The sequence below is a fragment of the Musca vetustissima genome, unplaced genomic scaffold (assembly GCF_032173495.1).
Source record: "Musca vetustissima isolate MV318-11 ecotype Yass unplaced genomic scaffold, APGP_CSIRO_Mvet_v1 utg14306, whole genome shotgun sequence".
Taxonomy (NCBI): Eukaryota; Metazoa; Arthropoda; class Insecta; order Diptera; family Muscidae; genus Musca; species Musca vetustissima.
The window spans coordinates 103,349-128,277 of record NW_026879768.1 but is presented as its reverse complement, the minus strand read 5'-3'; the positions used below and the strand labels follow the sequence as shown (position 1 = coordinate 128,277).

The 24,929-nt window shown below is 34.0% G+C and overlaps 7 protein-coding genes across 7 annotated transcripts; all 7 read left to right on the top strand.

Annotated features, from left to right (window-relative positions):
- The first annotated feature begins 87 nt into the window (after window positions 1-87).
- Window positions 88-1,653, top strand: LOC133324917 (gastrula zinc finger protein XlCGF26.1-like). The gene is made up of 2 exons (XM_061533741.1): window positions 88-210; window positions 283-1,653. Exons 1-2 carry the CDS (start codon window positions 88-90, stop codon window positions 1,651-1,653), a joined length of 1,494 nt encoding a protein of 497 aa, XP_061389725.1.
- A 2,661-nt stretch (window positions 1,654-4,314) lies between these two features.
- Window positions 4,315-6,152, top strand: LOC133324916 (zinc finger protein 718-like). The gene is made up of 2 exons (XM_061533740.1): window positions 4,315-4,437; window positions 4,506-6,152. The coding sequence occupies exons 1-2, from the start codon at window positions 4,315-4,317 to the stop codon at window positions 6,150-6,152; spliced, it is 1,770 nt and encodes a 589-aa protein (XP_061389724.1).
- Window positions 6,153-9,774: 3,622 nt separating this feature from the next.
- Window positions 9,775-11,598, top strand: LOC133324915 (transcription factor grauzone-like). Its single transcript, XM_061533738.1, has 2 exons — window positions 9,775-9,897; window positions 9,967-11,598. The coding sequence occupies exons 1-2, from the start codon at window positions 9,775-9,777 to the stop codon at window positions 11,596-11,598; spliced, it is 1,755 nt and encodes a 584-aa protein (XP_061389722.1).
- A 1,128-nt stretch (window positions 11,599-12,726) lies between these two features.
- On the top strand, window positions 12,727-13,658 carry LOC133324914 (transcription factor grauzone-like). Its single transcript, XM_061533737.1, has 2 exons — window positions 12,727-12,849; window positions 12,921-13,658. Exons 1-2 carry the CDS (start codon window positions 12,727-12,729, stop codon window positions 13,656-13,658), a joined length of 861 nt encoding a protein of 286 aa, XP_061389721.1.
- Window positions 13,659-15,784: 2,126 nt separating this feature from the next.
- Window positions 15,785-17,374, top strand: LOC133324913 (transcription factor grauzone-like). The gene has a single exon (XM_061533736.1). It carries the CDS (start codon window positions 15,785-15,787, stop codon window positions 17,372-17,374), a length of 1,590 nt encoding a protein of 529 aa, XP_061389720.1.
- A 1,122-nt stretch (window positions 17,375-18,496) lies between these two features.
- On the top strand, window positions 18,497-20,253 carry LOC133324911 (gastrula zinc finger protein XlCGF26.1-like). The gene is made up of 2 exons (XM_061533735.1): window positions 18,497-18,619; window positions 18,676-20,253. Exons 1-2 carry the CDS (start codon window positions 18,497-18,499, stop codon window positions 20,239-20,241), a joined length of 1,689 nt encoding a protein of 562 aa, XP_061389719.1. The 3' UTR covers window positions 20,242-20,253.
- A 1,924-nt stretch (window positions 20,254-22,177) lies between these two features.
- LOC133324905 (small nuclear ribonucleoprotein F) lies at window positions 22,178-22,586 on the top strand. The gene is made up of 2 exons (XM_061533729.1): window positions 22,178-22,386; window positions 22,458-22,586. Exons 1-2 carry the CDS (start codon window positions 22,212-22,214, stop codon window positions 22,547-22,549), a joined length of 267 nt encoding a protein of 88 aa, XP_061389713.1. The 5' UTR covers window positions 22,178-22,211; the 3' UTR covers window positions 22,550-22,586.
- The last annotated feature ends 2,343 nt before the right edge of the window (window positions 22,587-24,929 follow it).

The following is a 24,929-nucleotide window of genomic DNA, read 5'->3' as shown; positions in this document are numbered from 1 at the left end:
GTTTTCTTATTTTTTACAATAAAATCCTAACCAAAACCCGTAGTCCATAAGAAAGGTCAATTAATTTAAAAAATATTGTTTAAAAATATGTCGGAAAGAAAATTTTGTTGTCTATGTGTTAGTTTATGTTCATCATATAAAGATTTGTTCAATGAGCAGGGGGAGGCAACTGCTTACTATGAAATAACATTCAAATACTTTGATCCAGTGGTGAGTATTCCAAACATGTAAAATAAAATACATATCTTATAATAAATTGAATTTGGGTTTATTTACGTCCAGTTGCTGAACGCTGAAGACGACAAAGATTCCAATGTAGTTTGTCTTAAATGTTGGAATACCATAGACGACTTCTATGAATTTCAAAAGGTCATACAAAATGCCCATCAAGATTTACAGGAAAGTTTAAGGGAGATTGCAAAGGAAGCTTTGAGCGTTGACGTTGAAAATAGTTTGGAAAGATGTCATTTGGAAAATCTAAATACTGAAGTGCAGAATGGAGTAAGCAGTAACGAAAATTCGGATTATTCTGATTTTGAAATAGAATCTAGCATTGAACTTGATGAAGATGACAAATCACTGAATTTAGACTTATCAAGCGCAAAAGAGAATATTACAAATATAAGAAAGAATATTAAAACCCCAACCCCAAAAGACGTACAGCTAAAGGAACCTTTAAACACAGATGAAATTATTGCCCAATGGAAGCCATCACTGGAATGCGTAGTATGCTCCATTAAGACAACGACTTTCGGTTTACTTCGGACACACTTCCGAATACACCACCCCGATCAGAAATGCTACATTACCTGTTGCGAGCTTAAATTTTCCAAACGATGTGACATTTATGAACACATACAACTCCATCTTGATCCCAATACATTTAAATGTAACGTTTGTGGCAAGTGTAGCACGAATAGACGCAACTTAGCCAAACATATGAAGGACTTACATACGAAAGAGGGACAAATTCGTCCATTTGAATGCGACATTTGCCAAAGACGTTTCAAAAATCAAACCAAGTTGCGTACACACAAGGATATACATAAAACGGAATATCTGTTTGCATGTAGTAAATGTGGCAAAGGATTTTCAACGGAACAACGTAGGAAAGTACATGAAAATCTGGTGCATGATGTCGATAGGGTTTGTGATCAATGTGGTAAGGTCATACACGGTATATATGCCCTCAAAAAACATCTATTGGAACATCAAGGTGTAGAGAAACCTAAATGGCCGTGTGATCAATGTGATGTGCAACTTTATTCCCATTCAAGTTTAAAGCGTCATAAACAAATAAAACATCATGATGGCACCACTGTATATAAATGCGCCGATTGTGGTAAACGTTATCCATCTGAAAGTGCTTTATATAGTCATAAGCGATTAGTTCATACACTGGAGCGTAAACACAAATGCAGTATGTGTGAAAAATCATTTAAATTTCCCAAAGGTTTAAGAGAACACATGGCATCGCATAAAGGCATTAATCTATATCAATGTCCACATTGTCCAAAAACATATCGAATGAGTTCCAATCTACATAATCATCGTAAAAAGGCACATCCTGAAGAATTTGATAAAACTCGCAAGAATAAACCTGTTAAAAATAAACTCAACGTTGGCCTTATACAAACAGAAATTGTTATGTGAATTACGGCCGTTATTACGAACCGAGATTAATGACTACATTACATTATCGTTATAAAAACTTTGGTTTTAACTTATTAATATGGATAATAGTGAAAATTTATATAGAGAAAATTTGTTATATTAGTTTTTATGTAGAATTTCACTTTTTGTATAACTTTAATAACTTAATTATTTCTAATGATGAATCTAAAGTACGTATCTATTTCAAATTTAAATATGTACCTGTATACTTTGTAACAATCTAGACTAGTATATCTGTGTAGATAAAGTAATAAAATAGCATATATAAAACAAAATGTTATTGCTTTATTGCTTTTCAGTAAAAATCGTCTATTAATTGAAATTGTTTTCGATTTTATTTATTTCAAAAAAAAAAAAAAATGCAAACTGAAGCCTTTAAAGTCGATTTAACTTAAATTACAAACCATAATACTACAATATAACAGCAAAATCTTAAGGACTATATCTTAGAAAGATATGATAATCCTAAAATATAATAGTATGCAGTTTTTAATTGTTAGACTACTAAAAAAAATGAAACGTTTTCACAACCGCACCGTAAAAAAACTTATATAATATTTTATAAATACAACTAGGTGCAGCTAAATTGAAACTACTGTATTATTTTTTGGAAATAAGGCTTGTTGTGAAATTATACAATGTAAATTTGTAACGTCGTAGTCATATTGCTGATTCTTGCTGCTATAACATTTGCTCAGTCTGTGCATACGGAAACTTCTTACCCGAATTTTTTCCGCAATCTTAGAACAAATTTCTGTTCACAGATTTAATGCAACTATCCTAAAATTGAGATCGCTACATCCTTGCATTCGAGAGATACAGTACATTCTTTCTGAAAAATTAAAGTCCAATATCAAAAAACCCAAATGCAAAATCGACAGAAAAATTAATTAATTAAATTAATCTTTATATTCATTTTTACAAGAATCAAAATTAATTCTGATGGTAGAATTCGTACAATTTGAATACGAAGCGATTTAAATAATTTGGACTGTATAAACAAATTAGTACTGCAGATTTGACAGTTGTGTTACTGAATATTTACAAATTTTTACAAGGAAAATTTACTCAGTAAGAATTTTCTTGTAACATCTGCGGATATATAATCAGCTGTTTTGTGATGTTTTGTAAACAAACAACAAAAATGTTCTGAAGACTATTGTTTTGATTGTTTTGAGAACGAAAAGTTCGTATTTACTCTCTGCAAATTCTTACTGAGTAAATGTTACTGGGAAAGTAAAGGAACGAACTTTATTTATTTCAATCTTAACATGTATAACGAATCCTTTAGGCCAATAAATGTAATACATTATGCAAAACAGTATGATTTAACAGAACTTAATGTCGAATACCATGACTATCCCTTATAGCGACCAATTTCGCCGGTCTTTTGGCCGTTATTATAACATTAGGTTCGTTCGTTTACTCAGTAAAAATTTGCAGAGAGCAAATATGAATTTTTTGTTCTCAAGAGAGAAAATTACAGAAAGTAAACGAACAACAAAACGGCTGATGGTACAAGAAGAATTCTTATGGATTAAATTTTCTTGTAATAATTTGCAAATACTCAGGAACACAACTGTCAAATCTCTCTCCCCCTCTCTCTATTCACTCTCTTTTACTGGACTTTTGGATAAACGAACAATATTTTGTAATAATTTCTATATAAAGGATTGAGTAAACGAACGAACCTAAATCTCATTAGTATTGGTCTATTCCAGTACCTTTTTAATAGTAAGTCCTGATTTAGATTAGGCGAATTTACTTGCGGCATTTCTTATCGTTCACTTTTGAACTTGCTTCATGCGTCTATACAAGGCAATTCGGTTGCAAACATATATTTTCTCTCTCAAGCAAACAAAGACTTGCCGCAAGTAAACTCGCCTAATCTAAATTTGGACTAAAGCTAGTAAAAGGGAAACATTTCAAAATCGCTCTCAGAGTACAAAATAATTTCAACAGTTCAGGAACGCAAATCTGGTAAATATACCAAAATTAGATGGCAATACTTCAAAATCAACATAACAGCCAATCAGAAATAGGCATTCCTGTTTACCATTTTTACTCGACCAAATTTCTCGAGTAAAAGGTCTTCAAAGAGAACGCTATTTTGTTTTAAATTTGAGTCAATGTTTCACCTGAGGAACGGTTTACGAGTAAAAAGTTGCAAAGCTTGTAAAATTAGTAGAATCTTTTAGGTTCTAGAACGGAACTTATATATTCATTTAAGTATTATATGCTTCAGGTCTTCTACCGGCTGTATTAGGCGACAATGGAATCGTTTTTAAATTTGTTTACCATGGACAGGTGGAAAATTCGGTCACGCGAAATGAAAATTCCCTTTAACTACTGATTCTCAATATTTGCAATGCCCCATTTCTAAACAATTTGCCGTTATCCATCACACTCATTCGTAAACACAGATGTAAATCAACTATTTTGTTTTGTGTTCGGTCTTTATCGACCAATCTTCTTGTCTCCTATCACGTCGAGTAATCATTTCGAAGTGAATAGCACGTTCGGTGCGTTCATTACACGGAATCGTTGCTTTGAACCAATAAGTAATGAAAAAATAAATACTGATGTTGTTATTCTTTATTTTTAATTTATTTAATGTAATTCATAAAGCAAAAACAAAAAATGTACGATAAAACTTTGTGTCGCTTATGTGTATCCTCGCGATCGGAATACAAAAGCCTGTATGACGACAATGGTCAGGGCAATGAAGTCTATGAAATTACACTAAAGTATTTCGACCCAATAGTAAGTTTGGGATACACTTGCTGGGAGAGGTTATTGTTGTTATTTTAATTATTTCTATTCTTTTAAAGTTGCTAAGCCCGGCTAATGAACAGGATTCAAAAGTTATATGCATGGAATGTTGGTGTCACATCAGTGAATTCTATGGTTTCCAACAGTCTGTACTTCAGGCTCAAGCAATACTGCAGGCACAGTTGGAGAACGATGTTAAAGAGCATTTACCAGAGGTCAAGTTAGAAGAGGAATTGCTGCAGGATCGAGATGAAGCTGCACCGATTGTCGATAATGGCAATGATAGCCTTAAGGATGAAAAAAACAACGTTGTCACAGATGAATTTGAAAACGAATATGATGATTGTGGCTTTGGAGATGATAATCCATTTTCAAGTGATGAGGATGAAAAACCACTTATCGAACATATTAATAGAATCAACAAAAGAAAAAACATGGCAAATAAGTTAAACGAAGAAAATACTGAGATATATGACACAGAAAGAGTGGCTGGTAAAAGGCAAAGAAAACCTCGAGGCCCTAACAAAAAACAAAAGGACACAACGACGTCTACAACAACAAATGGAACAAAGACAAATCGGAAAGGAAGGCCAAGGAAGTTGCAACATCTTGATAATCTAGAAGAAAAACCAGAACCCTTAGATCCCGATGCATCCGCCAATGAAATGGAGGATGAAACATTTGATGACGGTTCTAATGGCGACAAAAAGTCGGTTAAAGACAAAACTAAGGAATGTGATGAGTTCATTGCACAATGGAAACAGGAATTGGAATGTGTATGCTGTCCAGCAACGGTCTCAAATTTCACATTGCTACGCAAACATTTTCGTCAAATGCATCCAACAGAAAAATGCTATGTTATATGTTGTCAGCGAAAATTCTATCATCGTTTTCACATTGTGGAACATATACGCCTGCATATTGATCCGAATGCCTTTAGATGTGACGAATGCGGTCGATGTAGTACCAACAGTCGTAACTTGGCGAAACATAAACGGGAAATGCATACGGAAGAGGGCAAACAGAGGCCATTTGAATGTGATGTGTGTCATAAAAAGTTCGCAAACAAAACCATCCTGCGAACACACATGGAAGTCCACGAAGCTGGTCGTGATTATGTTTGCAGCGAATGTGGCAAAGGCTTTCCATCGGAAAATCGACGAAAAATACACGAACGTATGGTACATCAAGCCGATCGTGTTTGTGATCAATGCGGCAAGACCATACATGGCATTTATGCCCTCAAATTGCATTTGATGGAACATGCTGGCTATAAGAAACCCAAATGGCCCTGTGATGAATGCAACGCCCAACTCAATTCCCATTCAAGTCTGAAAAGACACAAGCTAATCGCACATCACGATGGCAGTACGGTCTATATATGTAGTGAATGTGGAAAAGTTTTTACATCGGAGAACGCTCTGCGTAGTCACAAAAGAATTGTTCACTTAATAGAGCGTAAATTCAAGTGTAACATATGTGAGAAGGCCTTTAAGTTTCCGAAAATTTTACGCGAACATATGGCCTCACATACCGGTGAAGATCTCTATCAGTGTCCACATTGTCCGAAAACGTTTAAAGTTAGCGCCAACATGCATCATCATCGAAAAAAAGTTCATCCGAAAGAATGGGCAGAAGCTAGAATAAATAAACCGGTAACGAAGAAAGTAGATATAGCTTTGGTATCCAATGAAATTATTATGTAAGAGTATAAAATATGTAGATGATGTAAGAGATAAAATATATTTTTTTTTTTTTTTTTTTTTGTAAAACAATAAACAGTATATTGTAAAAGTAATGTAATTTCGAATTTGGTTTTTTTTTTTAATTAATTTGTGTAAAATCGGAACATATTTCAATGATATAATAGAACATCATTACAGAGTTGTATTTATCATAGTTTCTCTAACGAAATCTACACATTTCAGTTGGTAGCTGTGCCCTACTTTGTAATAATTATACCATGGGTTGATTCAATTCAAAATTCTCACTTTAAAAAAAGTCAAAAAAATTTCATTGAGAGGTTTAAAAATTTTCAATTACTTTTAGCATTTTGTAGATATTACGAATAGTTTTAGATTTTGCATTGGTACACGGAAAGTAGCATGAAAACTAGACTATCAGTGTAATTGTGTCAATTTTAATTTTTTACGCAAAGCAAAATTCATCACAAAAATGTTCGATATTATTGAAGCAAATAGAAAAAATCGAATCCAACCAATAATAAAAACAACAACAAAGAATTTGGAATCCAGAATGGAGTTACTGATTTTCATCTTCCGTGTAAAAACGACTTCTTTAATAAAAAAAAAATATCTTATATGTAATAAGTGAGGTAATTTTTTTTAAAATTCAGCCGAAGTATAACTATAGTTAGTAATATCAATAAGCGGGACAATCTTATTTTTCGAAATTCGCAGATGTAAACATAACTACATTTTAATGATATTTTTAATTCCAATATCGGCATCTCTACTTATCAGCTGTTAATCAGTGTTCGCAAATAAACGGTACACTATCGTAATGTACCGTAGCAGGAACACAAACATTAAAAAATATTTTAGTGTTACTGTTCCGGGGCACAACAAAATTCGTAGTGTTCTACATCTTGGTACACTTAAAACGTTGGGTGATATGTTTAGCGTATAAAACAAAAATGAAATGTGGGATATAAAAATACTGAAAAATACTGTGACATATGAAAAATATACAAATGTATTAAAAACACCATTCTGAAGGAAGAGACATATATTCTGAACAAAGAGATTAATTTTTTAATTTAAATTAATAGATATTTATTTAAAATAACAATCTCTGATGACATGAATTAAGAATAGTGTGTTCATACAACACTATTCTTAATTCAGGGTTAATTCATGTAGGTTATTCTAAGAGCGAACTACGTTGAATCTTCGTCAGAATATGGTAATAGAAACCTAATCTGATTCTTATTAGCACATTTTGTCTAATATTCGAATATTTGAAACATTTTAACAGGAACATTCTGATTGAGTATATTGATCAAGAATCTACAAACATTCAATAAGAATAAAATTCATCAAAATCAATGAAAAAAGTTTTCACCATTAAAAAAAGCAAGAAAAAATGTTGCAAAGTGATAAAATATTAGATTCTTGCAGTACGGAGTATTTATGAAAAAAAAATCAAAATCAAAAAAAAAAAAAAAAAAATATCTTGAAGCATATTTGCATTTCCACGAATTTATTATCGAGCTATTTTTATTGCACCAGGTCGTAGTTGTTATTTTGAGATTGGTAGCGTATCATTCATTTAAGCTTTCATTTGTCAATCATTGAAAATTTTGAAAATATATTTTTTTTTTCAATTGGATTGACATTGTATTGAACATTTTTTGTAAGAATTTTAAAAATAATTGAGAAATATCATTGAATGTACACGTTTGCCATAGAATACCCGTATATTTGGGACAAATGCAAGGATGAAAATCAGAAGACATGCGGAATAGATTTCTGATTGTAAGATCCATGCCCAAGATTATTTTCTTAAAATAATAATAATAGTTCCATAGGGACATTTTATTTCTTAAAGTGCCTTAAATGTTGCTATGCAACGGGAAATCAGATGGCACCATTATATGGTGGTATTTGCCTAATCGTTGTTTAGTATCTTTGAACTTATAAACTCAATAACGCATATTTCCGATACTAATAATGTGTATCGCAGAGAAAACTGATATACCACTCATTTGCTGCAAGACAGGCATAACTCAAAAAACCTGATTTTCGAATTAATGACGAATGTTCGCTATAATAGATCTCATGTTGTGTAGAAATATCATATGAATCTCTCTTACACACTCTAATTGAGAAGCTGTAGAAGTTCCTCCATCCCATATAAAGTGTGAGTAAATTGAAAACTTAAACCGCATTTTCTGCAAAATCGTTTTTTATTTATTTATTTTTTTTTTTTTTTTGAGTTATGCCTGTCTTGCAGCAAATGAGCGATATGCTCGTAATATTTTCTGTCCAAAATTTTATCATTAAGTTCATATCAAAAAAAGTGATGTTACCTATTCGTATTGAACCTGTGACTATAAAATTACAAATACCTCAATATGTCAGGAGATCTAATAACATGTAAAAATTTTGTTAAGATTGAACTGTTCATACCTTCTCATATGTATATTCCTTAAATCTATCCGGACATTTATATTGGTACAATGTTACAACACTATTAGGTAGTAGGTTGTCCATGATCTTTAACAATAATGTTCAAAATTATAGACACTCAGGTTGGAAAAGGGGGAAAGAACATCAACGTACCGAATATTAAACGGGAAATATGTATAGCATACCCTATGAGAAAATTCGGTCAAAGTCTTTACAATTCGGAAAATGGAATGGGACCTATATGTAGGAGCATGGGCCAAAATAGAAATGTTTCCTCAATATCCCGTTATGGTATATTATAGGAAAATTAAACACCACATGAGAAAATACCAAATAATGGGGGATACTATTATATGGGGCTACACGGAAAATTGTACCAATATTGCTAATTTTTGGTAAAGAGGTTTTGATCATCCAAAATAAAACATTACAACCACTATGGTTGAGACACCGTTATATGAGAGCTACCTCAAAGAGATAATTTTAGTGCGATTCATTCTACCAAATAAGAACCAAATGCAAAATTACAGTCGATTAGATTTGAAAACGTGTCCAAATCCCCCACAGCATCAAAAAATGTGGGGTACTATTAGATGTGGGATATTTGGAAGCTTGGGCGAATAAAAAATTACACCCAAATACCGAATATTAAGGGATACCGTTATATGGGAGCTACCGAATACTTGGGTCAATATTGATATTATTATTTAGGGAGATTTTCTGTTCAATAAGTATTCCTAATATTAAATTAGAAGCAATTCTGTTGAACATTTTCAATATCAAATATCTTATAAGTAGAAATGTATGTTGGAGGGTGTATAAACAATATTGCTAGGCATGACAACGTTTGCGGGCCCGCTAGTTTGTTATAAAATTGTTTTATTGTTATAAAAAATTCCCCTCGACTTCTAGATCCCTAATCAATATTATCCTAAACCTCATTCGTAAACAATCCAAGTCTCCATCCCACCTCATTCGTAACTTTCCGTCTTCTTTTTTGATTTCTTCTTTACCGGGCATTTTGTCTTATCCCATTCGTAACAGGTGGAACGTTTTTCAATTTTCGAGGATTTAAATACAAGTACAATACAAATGTCAGTTTGCGATTTACATTTTGGCTAGATGGTCGATTATATATATACAATATTTTTGTAAACAAAATTTCCCAAAATTAATTATGGATAAATCCACTTTGTGCCGATTATGTGTTGAGATTTGCAGCGATTGTAAGAATCTTTACGATGAAGATGGTAGCTGTACACAAGTGTACGAAACTACTGTGAAATATTTCGATCCCATGGTAAGACTGTGGCCCACACTATGGAAGAAGAGAACTCGCAGCACATAGATATTCTTGTTTCTTTTATAGCTATTGAATTTGGAGGTGGACCAGAGATTTACAGTTATTTGTCTGCAATGTTGGCGTCACATTAGCGATTTCCATGAATTCCAGCAGGAGGTGTACAATGCCCAAACAAAATTGACGTTTGACATCAAGCAAACCGAAGATATTAAGACCGAAAATGATTTGCTGCTGCTGCAGGACCATGACATACCACTGGATATTGTAAAAGAAGATCCAATGGATGATAGTCTGTTGCTTGCTGATGTTAACGCTGACCTAGAGGAGGGTGATGATAAATATGAAATATCTTTACCCGACGATTTGTATGATGATGTACATCAGAATTCAATAGAGTTCAGTTCGGACGATGAAAAACCATTACTCGAATGCCTAAAGAAGACAAGAAAGAAACGTACTAAAACTAAAATTGATATAAGAAAGGAAGATAATGCCAAAGTTCCAAAAAAGCGTGGCAGAAAGCCCAAAAATACCGAGGTCCACGATAAGTCCACTGAAAATGTCATCAAAAACTCCGAAAATAATATAGATTTCCCATCATATGGTGATAATTCCCAAGATGGTCATTTGTCCTCCTCAGTTGGTGGTGACACCGATGACAATTCTGTCGGCGGTAAAGCTCCCTCGAAAAATGGCACCAAAGCAGGAAAACGCAGAACACAAGAAATAGACGAATTCATAGCCCAGTGGAAACAAGATTTGGAATGCGTTGTTTGTGGCCAACTTTATCCGAATCTTACATCGCTGCGAAAACATTTCCGAGAACATCATCCCAACCAGAAATGCTACATAACATGCTGCCAACGAAAGTTACGACATCGTTTCCATATCGAAGAACACATTCGCATACATCTCGATCCTAATGCCTTCAAGTGTGATATTTGTGGTAAATGCTGCACAACGAGTAGAAGTCTAAATAGCCATAAACTTGAAAAACACACGGCAGAAGGCCGGGAACGCATATTTGAATGTCCGATATGTCAGAAACGGTTTGCAAAGAAAACCGTTCTAAAATGTCATATTGAAACTCATAAAACCGGAACGGATTATGTTTGCAGCCAATGTGGCAAAGGCTTCGCAACGGAACAGCGTCGAAAGGTTCACGAACGAACCGTACACAATGTCGATAGGGTCTGTGATCAATGTGGCAAGACTATTCATGGTATATATGCTCTGAAACAGCATCTGTTGGAACATCAGGGTATTAAGAAACCTAAATGGCCTTGCGACATATGTAATGCCCAATTGTATTCACATTCCAGTCTGAAACGTCACAAACAGGTGGCTCACAATGACGGCAGCACCGTATACGTGTGTGGAGAATGTGGGAAAATTGCTGCAACAGAAACCGCATTACGTAGCCATAAAAAATATGTCCATCAAGCTGAACGCAAACACAAATGTACGATATGCGATAAAGCCTTTAAGGTGGCGGTGGTTTTACGCGAACACATGGCTACACATACCGGTGAAGATTTGTATACTTGTCCGCATTGTCCGAAAACGTTTAAAGTTAGCTCGAATATGCATCATCATCGCAAAAAGGCCCATCCCAAAGAATGGGCGGAGGGTAGGCTGAATCGGCCGACCATAGCTAAGGTTGATATTAATCAAGTATCAAATGAAGTAGTATTGTAAATAGAATAATTAGCTATTATAAAAAATATATACATAAAAATATATAATAAAATATTTCTAAAAAACATGATTGGTAGTTATGCATTTGTTCACGACTTTGTCTTTTAACAGCATACGACCCTAGTACTTCAATGAAGTCATTTATTGTTGAAATAAATTCTTTCCAATTGGAAAGGACATAATAAAATCACTGTTTGAAATTCGTATGTCAATGGATCACTATTAAATTATATATAATATATACTAAATTCCAAAGTTTCACTTTAATTTTTAGCATATAATTGTCAACCAATTGAAGATATATGGATGTTATAAAACTTATTATATGAATAGGTTGAAAATTTGGAAACGCAATCAAAAATTATTTTCATTTACACGTTTCTTTAAATAACCGCTCATATTACCTTCGTCGATTTCCGAACTTCAGATGCCAAGCTATAGAACAAATGCACTTTACGGATACCTCTCTGATTATTTGAAATTTCCGGAAGTTCGATGTTCTCCGCAAACAAATTCGGTAGAAAAAAATTGCAAACTTCGGAGTGGCATTCCTAAAGATATTTAATAACATTTTGGGGTGTTTTTTTTTTTAACTTTGGAACCCCATATCTCGGAAGGTACTGATTTCCCGCCGAGAAAATTTATGCTGTTGTAATCAGCATCAGATGGGTATAAATTTTAAAATGATTGCATTTAATAAATTTTAAAATAAACGCATTTAAGCCCAATCTATCATAATATGCCATGCCAGATTTTTCAGGGAGGTAATTTTTACTGGAGAGTTAATCGAACACAACTAATATTTTAAATACATATGTGCACGTATTTCCTCATTCCTTTTATTCTAAACAAATGTAATATCGGCATTATGCATCATCCTCATTCGTAAACAGAGCAATGTTCCTGATTTATCACCCGTTCCCTCATCCCTCCCTTATTAAAATGCTTGTGGAACGTTTTTCACTTCGGTGGATTCATTCAGTAAAAGACTCGCAAAGAGGATACTCAACTAACGTTCCACCGAATTGGACATTGGATTGGAATAAGCCACCGTAACTTTCCTACGTTTCCCATTTCTAAATGTAAAAAATCTATCAATTGAAATCTCGACTGAACCACCCTGGAATGATGGCTCAAACCACACTATGTCGACTTTGTGTGGAAGTTTGTAATCAATATAAAACTCTGTGCGATGAAAATGGTGAAAGCAATGCAATTTATGAGACCACAGTCAAATATTTCGATCCAATTGTAAGTGAATCATCATGTTTGGATCCTTAAACTCTTTTTAGGCCTACTTTAATTGTCTTGTATATTTTCAGCTCTTAAACTTGGACGAAGAAAAACAACCAGTAATTTGTATCGGTTGCTGGCGGCACATAGACGATTTCCATAGTTTCCAGATGTCTGTAATATTGGCCCAATCTAAATTGACTGAATACACTAGCCAACAACACATAGAACTGGAAACGGTAGTGAAGACAGAAGATGAAAACATTGAAGTACCTATATTAGAGTTAAAGGAAAATATCGAGACGAATATTTATAGCACAGAAAGCAATGTAGATAATGAATGTGATGAAAAAGATTTTATAGGTTTTCCAGAAGTTGATGATGCACGTGACATATACTTTAGTTCTGATGATGAAAAGCCTCTGTTGGAATGCATAAAAACACGATCAAGGGGTAAGAAAAAGACGGAACCTAAGGAGAAAACTAATGTACTAAAAATTCCAAAGAAACGTGGAAGAAAACCAAAAGCAAAGAATCTCGAAGTCACAAATGACAAAGGTTTAGATGCTGGCAGCTTGGATGTTTCATTAAAGGAAGAAGATAAAGCAAACGACACAAATGATGAAGGTGATGCAACAAACTTGAACAATACGTCGTCCTCCAACAAAAGGACATCCAAAGAAATAGATGAATTTATAGCAAAATGGAAGCAGGATCTAGATTGTTATCTGTGCAATGCAACGGCGCCCAATATGGGGGCACTTCGAGTTCATTTCCGCAAACAACATCCCAAACAAAGATGCTATGTCCTGTGTTGTCAGCTGTAGAAGTTCCTCCATCCCATATAAAGTGTGAGTAAATTGAAAACTTAAACCGCATTTTCTGCAAAATCGCTTTTTTGAGTTATGCCTGTCTTGCAGCAAATGAGCGATATGCTCGTGATATTTTCTGTCCAAAATTTTATCATTAAGTTCATATCAAAAAAAGTGATGTTACCTATTCGTATTGAACCTGTGACTATAAAATTACAAATACCTCAATATGTCAGGAGATCTAATAACATGTAAAAATTTTGTTAAGATTGAACTGTTCATACCTTCTCATATGTATATTCCTTAAATCTATCCGGACATTTATATTGGTACAATGTTACAACACTATTAGGTAGTAGGTTGTCCATGATCTTTAACAATAATGTTCAAAATTATAGACACTCAGGTTGGAAAAGGGGGAAAGAACATCAACGTACCGAATATTAAACGGGAAATATGTATAGCATACCCTATGAGAAAATTCGGTCAAAGTCTTTACAATTCGGAAAATGGAATGGGACCTATATGTAGGAGCATGGGCCAAAATAGAAATGTTTCCTCAATATCCCGTTATGGTATATTATAGGAAAATTAAACACCACATGAGAAAATACCAAATAATGGGGGATACTATTATATGGGGCTACACGGAAAATTGTACCAATATTGCTAATTTTTGGTAAAGAGGTTTTGATCATCCAAAATAAAACATTACAACCACTATGGTTGAGACACCGTTATATGAGAGCTACCTCAAAGAGATAATTTTAGTGCGATTCATTCTACCAAATAAGAACCAAATGCAAAATTACAGTCGATTAGATTTGAAAACGTGTCCAAATCCCCCACAGCATCAAAAAATGTGGGGTACTATTAGATGGGGGATATTTGGAAGCTTGGGCGAATATAAAATTACACCCAAATACCGAATATTAAGGGATACCGTTATATGGGAGCTACCGAATACTTGGGTCAATATTGATATTATTATTTAGGGAGATTTTCTGTTCAATAAGTATTCCTAATATTAAATTAGAAGCAATTCTGTTGAACATTTTCAATATCAAATATCTTATAAGAAGTAGAAATGTATGTTGGAGGGTGTAAAAACTAACCTAAAATTCCGACAATTAGATATAAACAATATTGCTAGGCATGACAACGTTTGCCGGGCCCGCTAGTATGTTATAAAATTGTTTTATTGTTATAAAAAATCCCCCTCGACTTCTAGATCCCTAATCAATATTATCCTAAACCTCATTCGTAAACAATCCAAGTCTCCATCCCACTCATTCGTAACTTTCCGTCTTCTTTTTTGATTTCTTCTTTACCGGGCATTTTGTCTTATCCCATTCGTAACAGGTGGAACGTTTTTCAATTTTCGAGGATTTAAATACAAGTACAATACAAATGTCAGTTTGCGATTTACATTTTGGCTAGATGGTCGATTATATATATACAATATTTTTGTAAACAAAATTTCCCAAAATTAATTATGGATAAATCCACTTTGTGCCGATTATGTGTTGAGATTTGCAGCGATTGTAAGAATCTTTACGATGAAGATGGTAGCTGTACACAAGTGTACGAAACTACTGTGAAATATTTCGATCCCATGGCGTGGTTTTATATTTGTCGGGATCGGGATCGGTGTTGAGAGTTTCTCTCTCTCTCAGTGGTAAATTGTGAATTGTGTTGGAAAACATTACCACAGGTAGAAACAAAAAAGTACGAAAAGGTACCTAAAATTCTACTTCAAATGATAATAAATCATAATTATCGAGAAATATTGGCCAATATTTATACCAGTTATTTGCATAAATAATATATGTTATAATTTAAGCGTAAATGTATTCACGAATAATAAAAAATATAATTTTTGTTTTGGTACGTTTATGTCAATTCGTACCTTTTGTGAACAAAAAGTACGCTTGTTACAAAATTAAAAATAGCGCAACTCTAATTACTCTCTCAAGAGAGAGAAACTCTCAACGCCGATCCCGATCCCGACAAATATAAAACCACGCATGGTAAGACTGTGGCCCACACTATGGAAGAAGAGAACTCGCAGCACATAGATATTCTTGTTTCTTTTATAGCTATTGAATTTGGAGGTGGACCAGAGATTTACAGTTATTTGTATGCAATGTTGGCGTCACATTAGCGATTTCCATGAATTCCAGCAGGCGGTGTACAATGCCCAAACAAAATTGACGTTTGACATCAAGCAAACCGAAGATATTAAGACCGAAAATGATTTGCTGCTGCTGCAGGACCATGACATACCACTGGATATTGTAAAAGAAGATCCAATGGATGATAGTCTGTTGCTTGCTGATGTTAACGCTGACCTAGAGGAGGGTGATGATAAATATGAAATATCTTTACCCGACGATTTGTATGATGATGTACATCAGAATTCAATAGAGTTCAGTTCGGACGATGAAAAACCATTACTCGAATGCCTAAAGAAGACAAGAAAGAAACGTACTAAAACTAAAATTGATATAAGAAAGGAAGATAATGCCAAAGTTCCAAAAAAGCGTGGCAGAAAGCCCAAAAATACCGAGGTCCACGATAAGTCCACTGAAAATGTCATCAAAAACTCCGAAAATAATATAGATTTCCCATCATATGGTGATAATTCCCAAGATGGTCATTTGTCCTCCTCAGTTGGTGGTGACACCGATGACAATTCTGTCGGCGGTAAAGCTCCCTCGAAAAATGGCACCAAAGCAGGAAAACGCAGAACACAAGAAATAGACGAATTCATAGCCCAGTGGAAACAAGATTTGGAATGCGTTGTTTGTGGCCAACTTTATCCGAATCTTACATCGCTGCGAAAACATTTCCGAGAACATCATCCCAACCAGAAATGCTACATAACATGCTGCCAACGAAAGTTACGACATCGTTTCCATATCGAAGAACACATTCGCATACATCTCGATCCTAATGCCTTCAAGTGTGATATTTGTGGTAAATGCTGCACAACGAGTAGAAGTCTAAATAGCCATAAACTTGAAAAACACACGGCAGAAGGCCGGGAACGCATATTTGAATGTCCGATATGTCAGAAACGGTTTGCAAAGAAAACCGTTCTAAAATGTCATATTGAAACTCATAAAACCGGAACGGATTATGTTTGCAGCCAATGTGGCAAAGGCTTCGCAACGGAACAGCGTCGAAAGGTTCACGAACGAACCGTACACAATGTCGATAGGGTCTGTGATCAATGTGGCAAGACTATTCATGGTATATATGCTCTGAAACAGCATCTGTTGGAACATCAGGGTATTAAGAAACCTAAATGGCCTTGCGACATATGTAATGCCCAATTGTATTCACATTCCAGTCTGAAACGTCACAAACAGGTGGCTCACAATGACGGCAGCACCGTATACGTGTGTGGAGAATGTGGGAAAATTGCTGCAACAGAAACCGCATTACGTAGCCATAAAAAATATGTCCATCAAGCTGAACGCAAACACAAATGTACGATATGCGATAAAGCCTTTAAGGTGGCGGTGGTTTTACGCGAACACATGGCTACACATACCGGTGAAGATTTGTATACTTGTCCGCATTGTCCGAAAACGTTTAAAGTTAGCTCGAATATGCATCATCATCGCAAAAAGGCCCATCCCAAAGAATGGGCGGAGGGTAGGCTGAATCGGCCGACCATAGCTAAGGTTGATATTAATCAAGTATCAAATGAAGTAGTATTGTAAATAGAATAATTAGCTATTATAAAAAATATATACATAAAAATATATAATAAAATATTTCTAAAAAACATGATTGGTAGTTATGCATTTGTTCACGACTTTGTCTTTTAACAGCATACGACCCTAGTACTTCAATGAAGTCATTTATTGTTGAAATAAATTCTTTCCAATTGGAAAGGACATAATAAAATCACTGTTTGAAATTCGTATGTCAATGGATCACTATTAAATTATATATAATATATACTAAATTCCAAAGTTTGACTTTAATTTTTAGCATATTATTTTCAACCAATTGAAGATATATGGATGTTATAAAACGTATTATATGAATAGGTTGAAAATTTGGAAACGCAATCAAAAATTATTTTCATTTACACGTTTCTTTAAATAACCGCTCATATTACCTTCGTCGATTTCCGAACTTCAGATGCCAAGCTATAGAACAAATGCACTTTACGGATACCTCTCTGATTATTTGAAATTTCCGGAAGTTCGATGTTCTCCGCAAACAAATTCGGTAGAAAAAAATTGCAAACTTCGGAGTGGCATTCCTAAAGATATTTAATAACATTTTGGGGTGTTTTTTTTTTTAACTTTGGAACCCCATATCTCGGAAGGTACTGATTTCCCGCCGAGAAAATTTATGTTGTTGTAATCAGATGGGTATAAATTTTAAAATGATTGCATTTAATAAATTTTAAAATAAACGCATTTAAGCCCAATCTATCATAAAATGCCATGCCAGATTTTTCAGGGAGGTAATTTTTACTGGAGAGTTAATCGAACACAACTAATATTTTAAATACATATGTGCACGTATTTCCTCATTCCTTTTATTCTAAACAAATGTAATATCGGCATTATGCATCATCCTCATTCGTAAACAGAGCAATGTTCCTGATTTATCACCCGTTCCCTCATCCCTCCCTTATTAAAATGCTTGTGGAACGTTTTTCACTTCGGTGGATTCATTCAGTAAAAGACTCGCAAAGAGGATACTCAACTAACGTTCCACCGAATTGGACATTGGATTGGAATAAGCCACCGTAACTTTCCTACGTTTCCCATTTCTAAATGTAAAAAATCTATCAATTGAAATCTCGACTGAACCACCCTGGAATGATGGCTCAAACCACACTATGTCGACTTTGTGTGGAAGTTTGTAATCAATATAAAACTCTGTGCGATGAAAATGGTGAAAGCAATGCAATTTATGAGACCACAGTCAAATATTTCGATCCAATTGTAAGTGAATCATGTTTGGATCCTTAACTCCTTCTAATTGTCTTGTATATTTTCAGCTCTTAAACTTGGACGAAGAAAAACAACCAGTAATATGTATCGGTTGCTGGCGGCACATAGACGATTTCCATAATTTCCAGATGTCTGTAGTATTGGCCCAATCTAAATTGACTGAATACACTAGCCAACAACACATAGAACTGGAAACGATAGTGAAGACAGAAGATCAAAATATTGAAGAACCTATATTAGAGTTAAAGGAAAATATCGAGACGAATATTTGTAGCACAGAAAGCAATGTAGATAATGAATGTGATGAAAAAGATTTCATAGGTTTTCCAGAAGTTGATGATGCACGTGACATATACTTTAGTTCTGATGATGAAAAGCCTCTGTTGGAATGCATAAAAACACGATCAAGGGGTAAGAAAAAGACGGAACCTAAGGAGAAAAATAATGTAGTAAAAATTCCAAAGAAACGTGGGAGAAAACCAAAAGCAAAGAATCTAGAAGTCACGAATGACAAAGGTTTAGATTCTGGCAGTTTGGATGTTTCATTGAAGGAAGAAGATATAGCAAACGACACAAATGATGAAGGTAATACAACAAACTTGAACAATACGTCGGCCCCCAACAAAAGGACATCCAAAGAAATAGATGAATTTATAGCAAAATGGAAGCAGGATCTAGATTGTTATCTGTGCAATGCAACGGCGCCCAATATGGGGGCACTTCGAGTTCATTTCCGCAAACAACATCCCAAACAAAGATGCTATGTCCTGTGTTGTCAGCGAAAGTTGAGTCGCCGTTATCAGCTCGAAGAACACATTCGCGTTCACATAGATCCCGGCGCCTTCCAATGCAAACTTTGTGGCAAATGTTGTACAAATAAACGGACATTAAGCAACCATATGTACGAACAACACACCGAACAGGGACAGGAACGTTCATTTGAATGTCCAACATGTCATAAATGTTTTGCCAAAAAGCCAGTTTGGAAACGTCACATGGAGATACATGAACCGAATAAAGATTATGTCTGTAGTGAATGCGGCAAAGGATTCCCCACCGAACAACGACGTATTGTACACCAACGGATGGTGCATAATGTGGAACGAGTATGTGATCAATGTGGGAAAACTTTTCGTGGTATCTATTCGCTGCGCACACATTTGCAAGAGCATGCCGGCATAGAGAGGCGAAAGTGGCCCTGCGATCAATGTAGTGCAAAGCTGAATACACATGCAAGTTTAAAGCGACATAAATTGGTGGCTCACAACGATGGAACGACCGTTTATCGGTGTAGCGAATGTGGAAAGGTTGCACCGTCCTCAATTGCTTTACTTAGTCACAAGAAATATGTCCATCAAGCACAGCGAAAATATAAATGTACAATTTGTGACAAAGCATTCAAAACTAATTTGGTTTTACGTGAGCATATGGCCAGCCATACTGGTGAAGATCTCTACACCTGTCCCCATTGTCCGAAAACATTTAAAGTCAGTTCGAATATGCATCATCATCGTAAAAAGGCTCATCCTGTGGAATGGGCTGCCGCTAGAGCGAAAAAGCCTATGACTGCAAGTATTAATATGTCACAAGTATCACAGGAAATTGTTATGTAAAAATTGTATATATTAATTTTATATAATGCAAATTTTAAATAATGCAAAGAAAATATGTGTAGATATATAACAGAATAATAATAAATTTTATTTAGACAAAGTGGATGAAGTAAAATATATTTATTTGTCTTTTGATATGTATTAGTGCCTATTAAAAATTCCGTTTTCAACAATTGAGCGTAAATTAAGTAAACCTAGTTGAGCAATATATTTATTCCCTTTCTCATTTGGATGTATTAGATTTGGATATAATATAAATCCAAGAGAATAATTATTACTATGTAATTCGTTCCCACCTATAGTTAACTCTTTGAGTGAACTCCTAATTTATAATCTCAGTACTGGTTATGATGTCTAAAAATCCCATGATCACGACTTCTTTAACATATATTCTTTAGAAATTACAATATTTATTATACCCCCAGTATAATTATTACAAGGTAGGATACATGATACAATTATAAAAGGTAACTGCAAAACCCAACAGATTTGATTCCAGCGTAATATTCGGGTCAATATGAATATGACAAATGTTATTTAAAAAGAATGACGCACCACGAAATTTTGTACACATAAAAATTGTAACAAAGAACCCTTTGAGCCCCGATTTTTTGTTGCGTGATAATAGAACTATTTTCTGTGCACAGATTTAATTTCACTATCCTAAATAGGATATGACCAAAATTTGGCGTCGCTACATCCCTGCAGCATTCGGGAGATACAGTACCTTCTTTCCGAAAAATAAAAGTCCAATATCAACAAAAGCAAATGCAATATCGACGAAAAAATTACTTTTAATTATTCTTTAGGTTCTTTTACAAGACTCAATTACAATTTGGAGCATACATTTCGAATACGAAGCGATTTAAATAATTTGGACTGTATACACAAATTGGTACTATACATATTTTTGCACTCATCTACGTATTGAAAAACATATAACTTGATAAAAATTAGATTTTTTATATTTTTCTTTTGATATGTGTCCATAATCAGATCTTAACATATGTAATCCAAAAGCTCTAAGACACTTTGTTGCCTGTGGGCAACCTTGGGCTACAAAGGGTTAACGGACCAATTTGTATTGTTTTGAATGCTATGCCAAATGATTACGAATAAATTCCAATTTCTTAGTCAATATTGGCAAAATTTCATGATGTTTCATTCATTTTTCGCATTTATTTATTTTATATCTGACGGAACAAGCTACTACACACAGAGATGCCTTTTTATGCTTAACTCAATATATCCTTCCTTATATTATTGTACCATGTATTTTTCATTGAACAAGACATAATTATACAAGGTAGTCTCAGTCTCCAATTTTTTCTTAAATTTACCTTTGGCAGCATTCGTCTTTCAACATTTAAATGTAAATATCTTCTTTCATTTTAGAATTGTTTTATTATTATTTAATACATTGTCCGCCGACAATTTCTACGAAATATACCAATTTAATCATACAGCCAGGTGGCAACTTTTCAGTCAGTGGTCAAATAAAGAAACACACACAAACGTCAACTCAAGGTATATTTAATAAGGTAGCCGCATCGGCCCAGCTGTTGGGCAAATAAATGTCAAAAATGTTGTTGTAGTGTTGAACCAAAAAATTAAAAAACAAAATTATAAATGAAAATCTCCGAATTTCGAAAAGCTTTTTTGGCACTACTTTTATTAACATTTTCTACAAGAATTTTTGTAAAAAAATCTTGTCAATCTGTTTGTTTTTGCAAAATATTTTTGACATATCAAAATACAACAACCGATGTTTGTTGTAGAAATTCGCCGATGCGGCTACCTTGTATATCTACCTTGCGTCAACTGACATGTTGTGTTTACTACTACTAATTTATACATCACTGCCGCTTTAGCTTGACATCTTTGTAGATTTGTTTGCAAAACGTTTTCCCACGGCGCTGCTAAATCACTTTTTTATTCTTTTAATAAAATAAAATAAAAATTCCATCAAAATGTCTGCTGCTATGCCAATTAATCCCAAACCATTCCTTAATGGTTTAACGGGTAAAGCTGTAATAATCAAACTTAAATGGGGGCATGAATATAAAGGTTATTTGGTGTCTGTGGATGGATACATGAACATGCAGTTGGCCAATACAGAGGAACACATTGATGGACAAGTTACAGGTATTGTAGACCACAGTTAAATACAAATTATTGTTCTCTGAAAACTAAGTTCGTGTTTTTGTTCTTCATAGGAAACCTGGGAGAAGTTCTGATACGATGCAACAACGTTTTATATATCAAAGGTGTTGATGATGAAGATGAGGAGGGTGAAATGAGAGACTAATAGAAAAGTACAAACCATGGTCTTAGCTTATAATGTACTAGTTTTACGTATATTTCATGTACAATACATTAAATTCTATTAATGAATTTCAAAATAAAATATTTTGAAAAAAAAATACAAAAAAAGGAGAGAAATCATTTGAAGGAAGCTGCTGTTTTAATATGTTATCTACAGGAAAGCAGGCTCTCAATACAGGTTCAATATGTATGCATCTGTAGAGATTCTATTATTTATTCACTGTGAATATCTACGGCTATAACAGTTGAAGCCTTGTAATTTTGCATTCAAAATATCTGAATATCTAACGTGTAGTTGTTTGAGAGCGGCATGTATCATAAAGTGGATCCATATTGACAATTTTCCACTATGCAATTTATAATAAATCAATCGGATCGAACCTTTATACCCTTCACTATAGGTATACCTGAAATAAAGTTCCAATCCCAAGTGGGACTATACTTTAACGTATGATTATAAAAAGTGTGCCATAAAAAACCTAAAAACCCAACTTTGTTGCCAACATTCTAACCATGGTTCAAACATAATAAAAAGAAAATATCATGAAAAACATATTTTATATTAGTTTTATTTACGTTTACTTTTCAAACCACGAAATGGATAACCTTGTGTGATGCAAATAATATATATCTTTAAGGTGTAGGGTGTCAATTTAATCACTACGGTTTATGTTATATTGAAAGCCATTTTTAACTTTATATTTAGAACACTACGACTGGTATAATTGCGGTTTTAAATTTATTTCATTTCGATTTATTTACAAAGTTTTCAAAGAAAAAGTGACTAGTCGTATTCGCGCATTTCAAACTAATTCAACAGTAAAATCAGAAAAAATACTTGATTTCAAAATGTCGGGAAATAATTTCGATGTAAAATTAAAACGTAAATTGGCGAAATTGGAAGAAGTACGTCAAGAAAGAAAACACCTAGAAGATTTAAAAATTGCCCGCAATGCCGATAAGGAGAGAAAACAAAGTTTTGAAAAAATGCATTCTCAGGTGTTAGTATTATGAACAATTCAATATTAATATATCTGATATCATTTGTTTCAATTCTATTATTGTAGTGATATTGATAAAATATGTGAAGAAACATTAAGAATGTATCCAAAGTCTTCAATATCCAAGCCGCAGTCGGAAGAAATGGAAAGTATACAGACTTCTCCTGTAGATCATGTTATAACAACCAATGTGTATGCTTCAAAAAAAAAATTATGAAATGATTTGGTTTTTCTATAATTACTATCTTTGAATTTTTTTTCCAGTATCGATATATCTGAAAAGTTGTCCAAGTTAACAGTATTCCATACTGAAATTACGGATATTCAACCAAGAAAAATATTCACATCTACCAAATCAACACAAACTAAAAATAGCAATGCTTTTCTACAACGTTTAGGTATTTCTTTTCATTTTCCATGCTGAGTTCAGTTAAATTTTTGTTTTAAACATTTTGAATATTAGTTATTAAAGATATTGATGATAAACAAGATGACGACCCATTAGAGGGTGGATTCGATTCAAAATTACCACCTGGATGTATGTCACCTGGTTTGCCAAAAGTTGAATTTGTTATGCCTGCTATAACGCGACTGGAAAGTATTATTGAAGAACGCAGTGGACGTAAGTACCAATTTCATTAAGTCTAAAAACGGATGATACACTAAATCTGAATATTTTTTCAGCCACGGAATTATCTGAAGAGCAAAAGGTAGCATTTCTTTCTAATCCACATTTTCAAAATGCACTAAAACGCATTGGTAGTGTAGTGGAAAATGTAGCAGCCAAAAATGTGGATGTAACAAAGGACTATTCCAGGCAACATAGCACCATAGATGCGGTCGATGAAAAGTCACGTTCTCAAGTTTCGTTAAGTTGCATATTCGATTATGAATTGGCAACAAATCGTTGTATAACAGATATGGATTGGTCATCGTTTGTAGCTGATCGAATTGTAGCTTCATATCATTCAAATGTGGTATAATAAAATATATCTGGAATCAATTTTAATTATGTATGTCTCACAATTAATTACATATGTTTAAATATTTCAGGAAGATCCTCTAGCTCCAGCGGGTATAGCTCTGGTGTGGAATTCAACATTTGGAAAAACATCTCCAGAATACGTACTACATTGTTCCAGTCCTGTTTTGTCAATTTGTTTTGATGCCACAAATGAACATTTAATTTTTGGCGGTACTTATTCAGGACAAATTGTTATGTGGGATATTCGTTCTCCAAAACCAATACCAGTACAATCGACCAAATTGAATTGTGGTGCACATGTGCAACCCATTCGAAGTCTGCACATGTACTTTGATAGTATTTTTTCCATTTCATCAGATGGTCGCTTATGTACATGG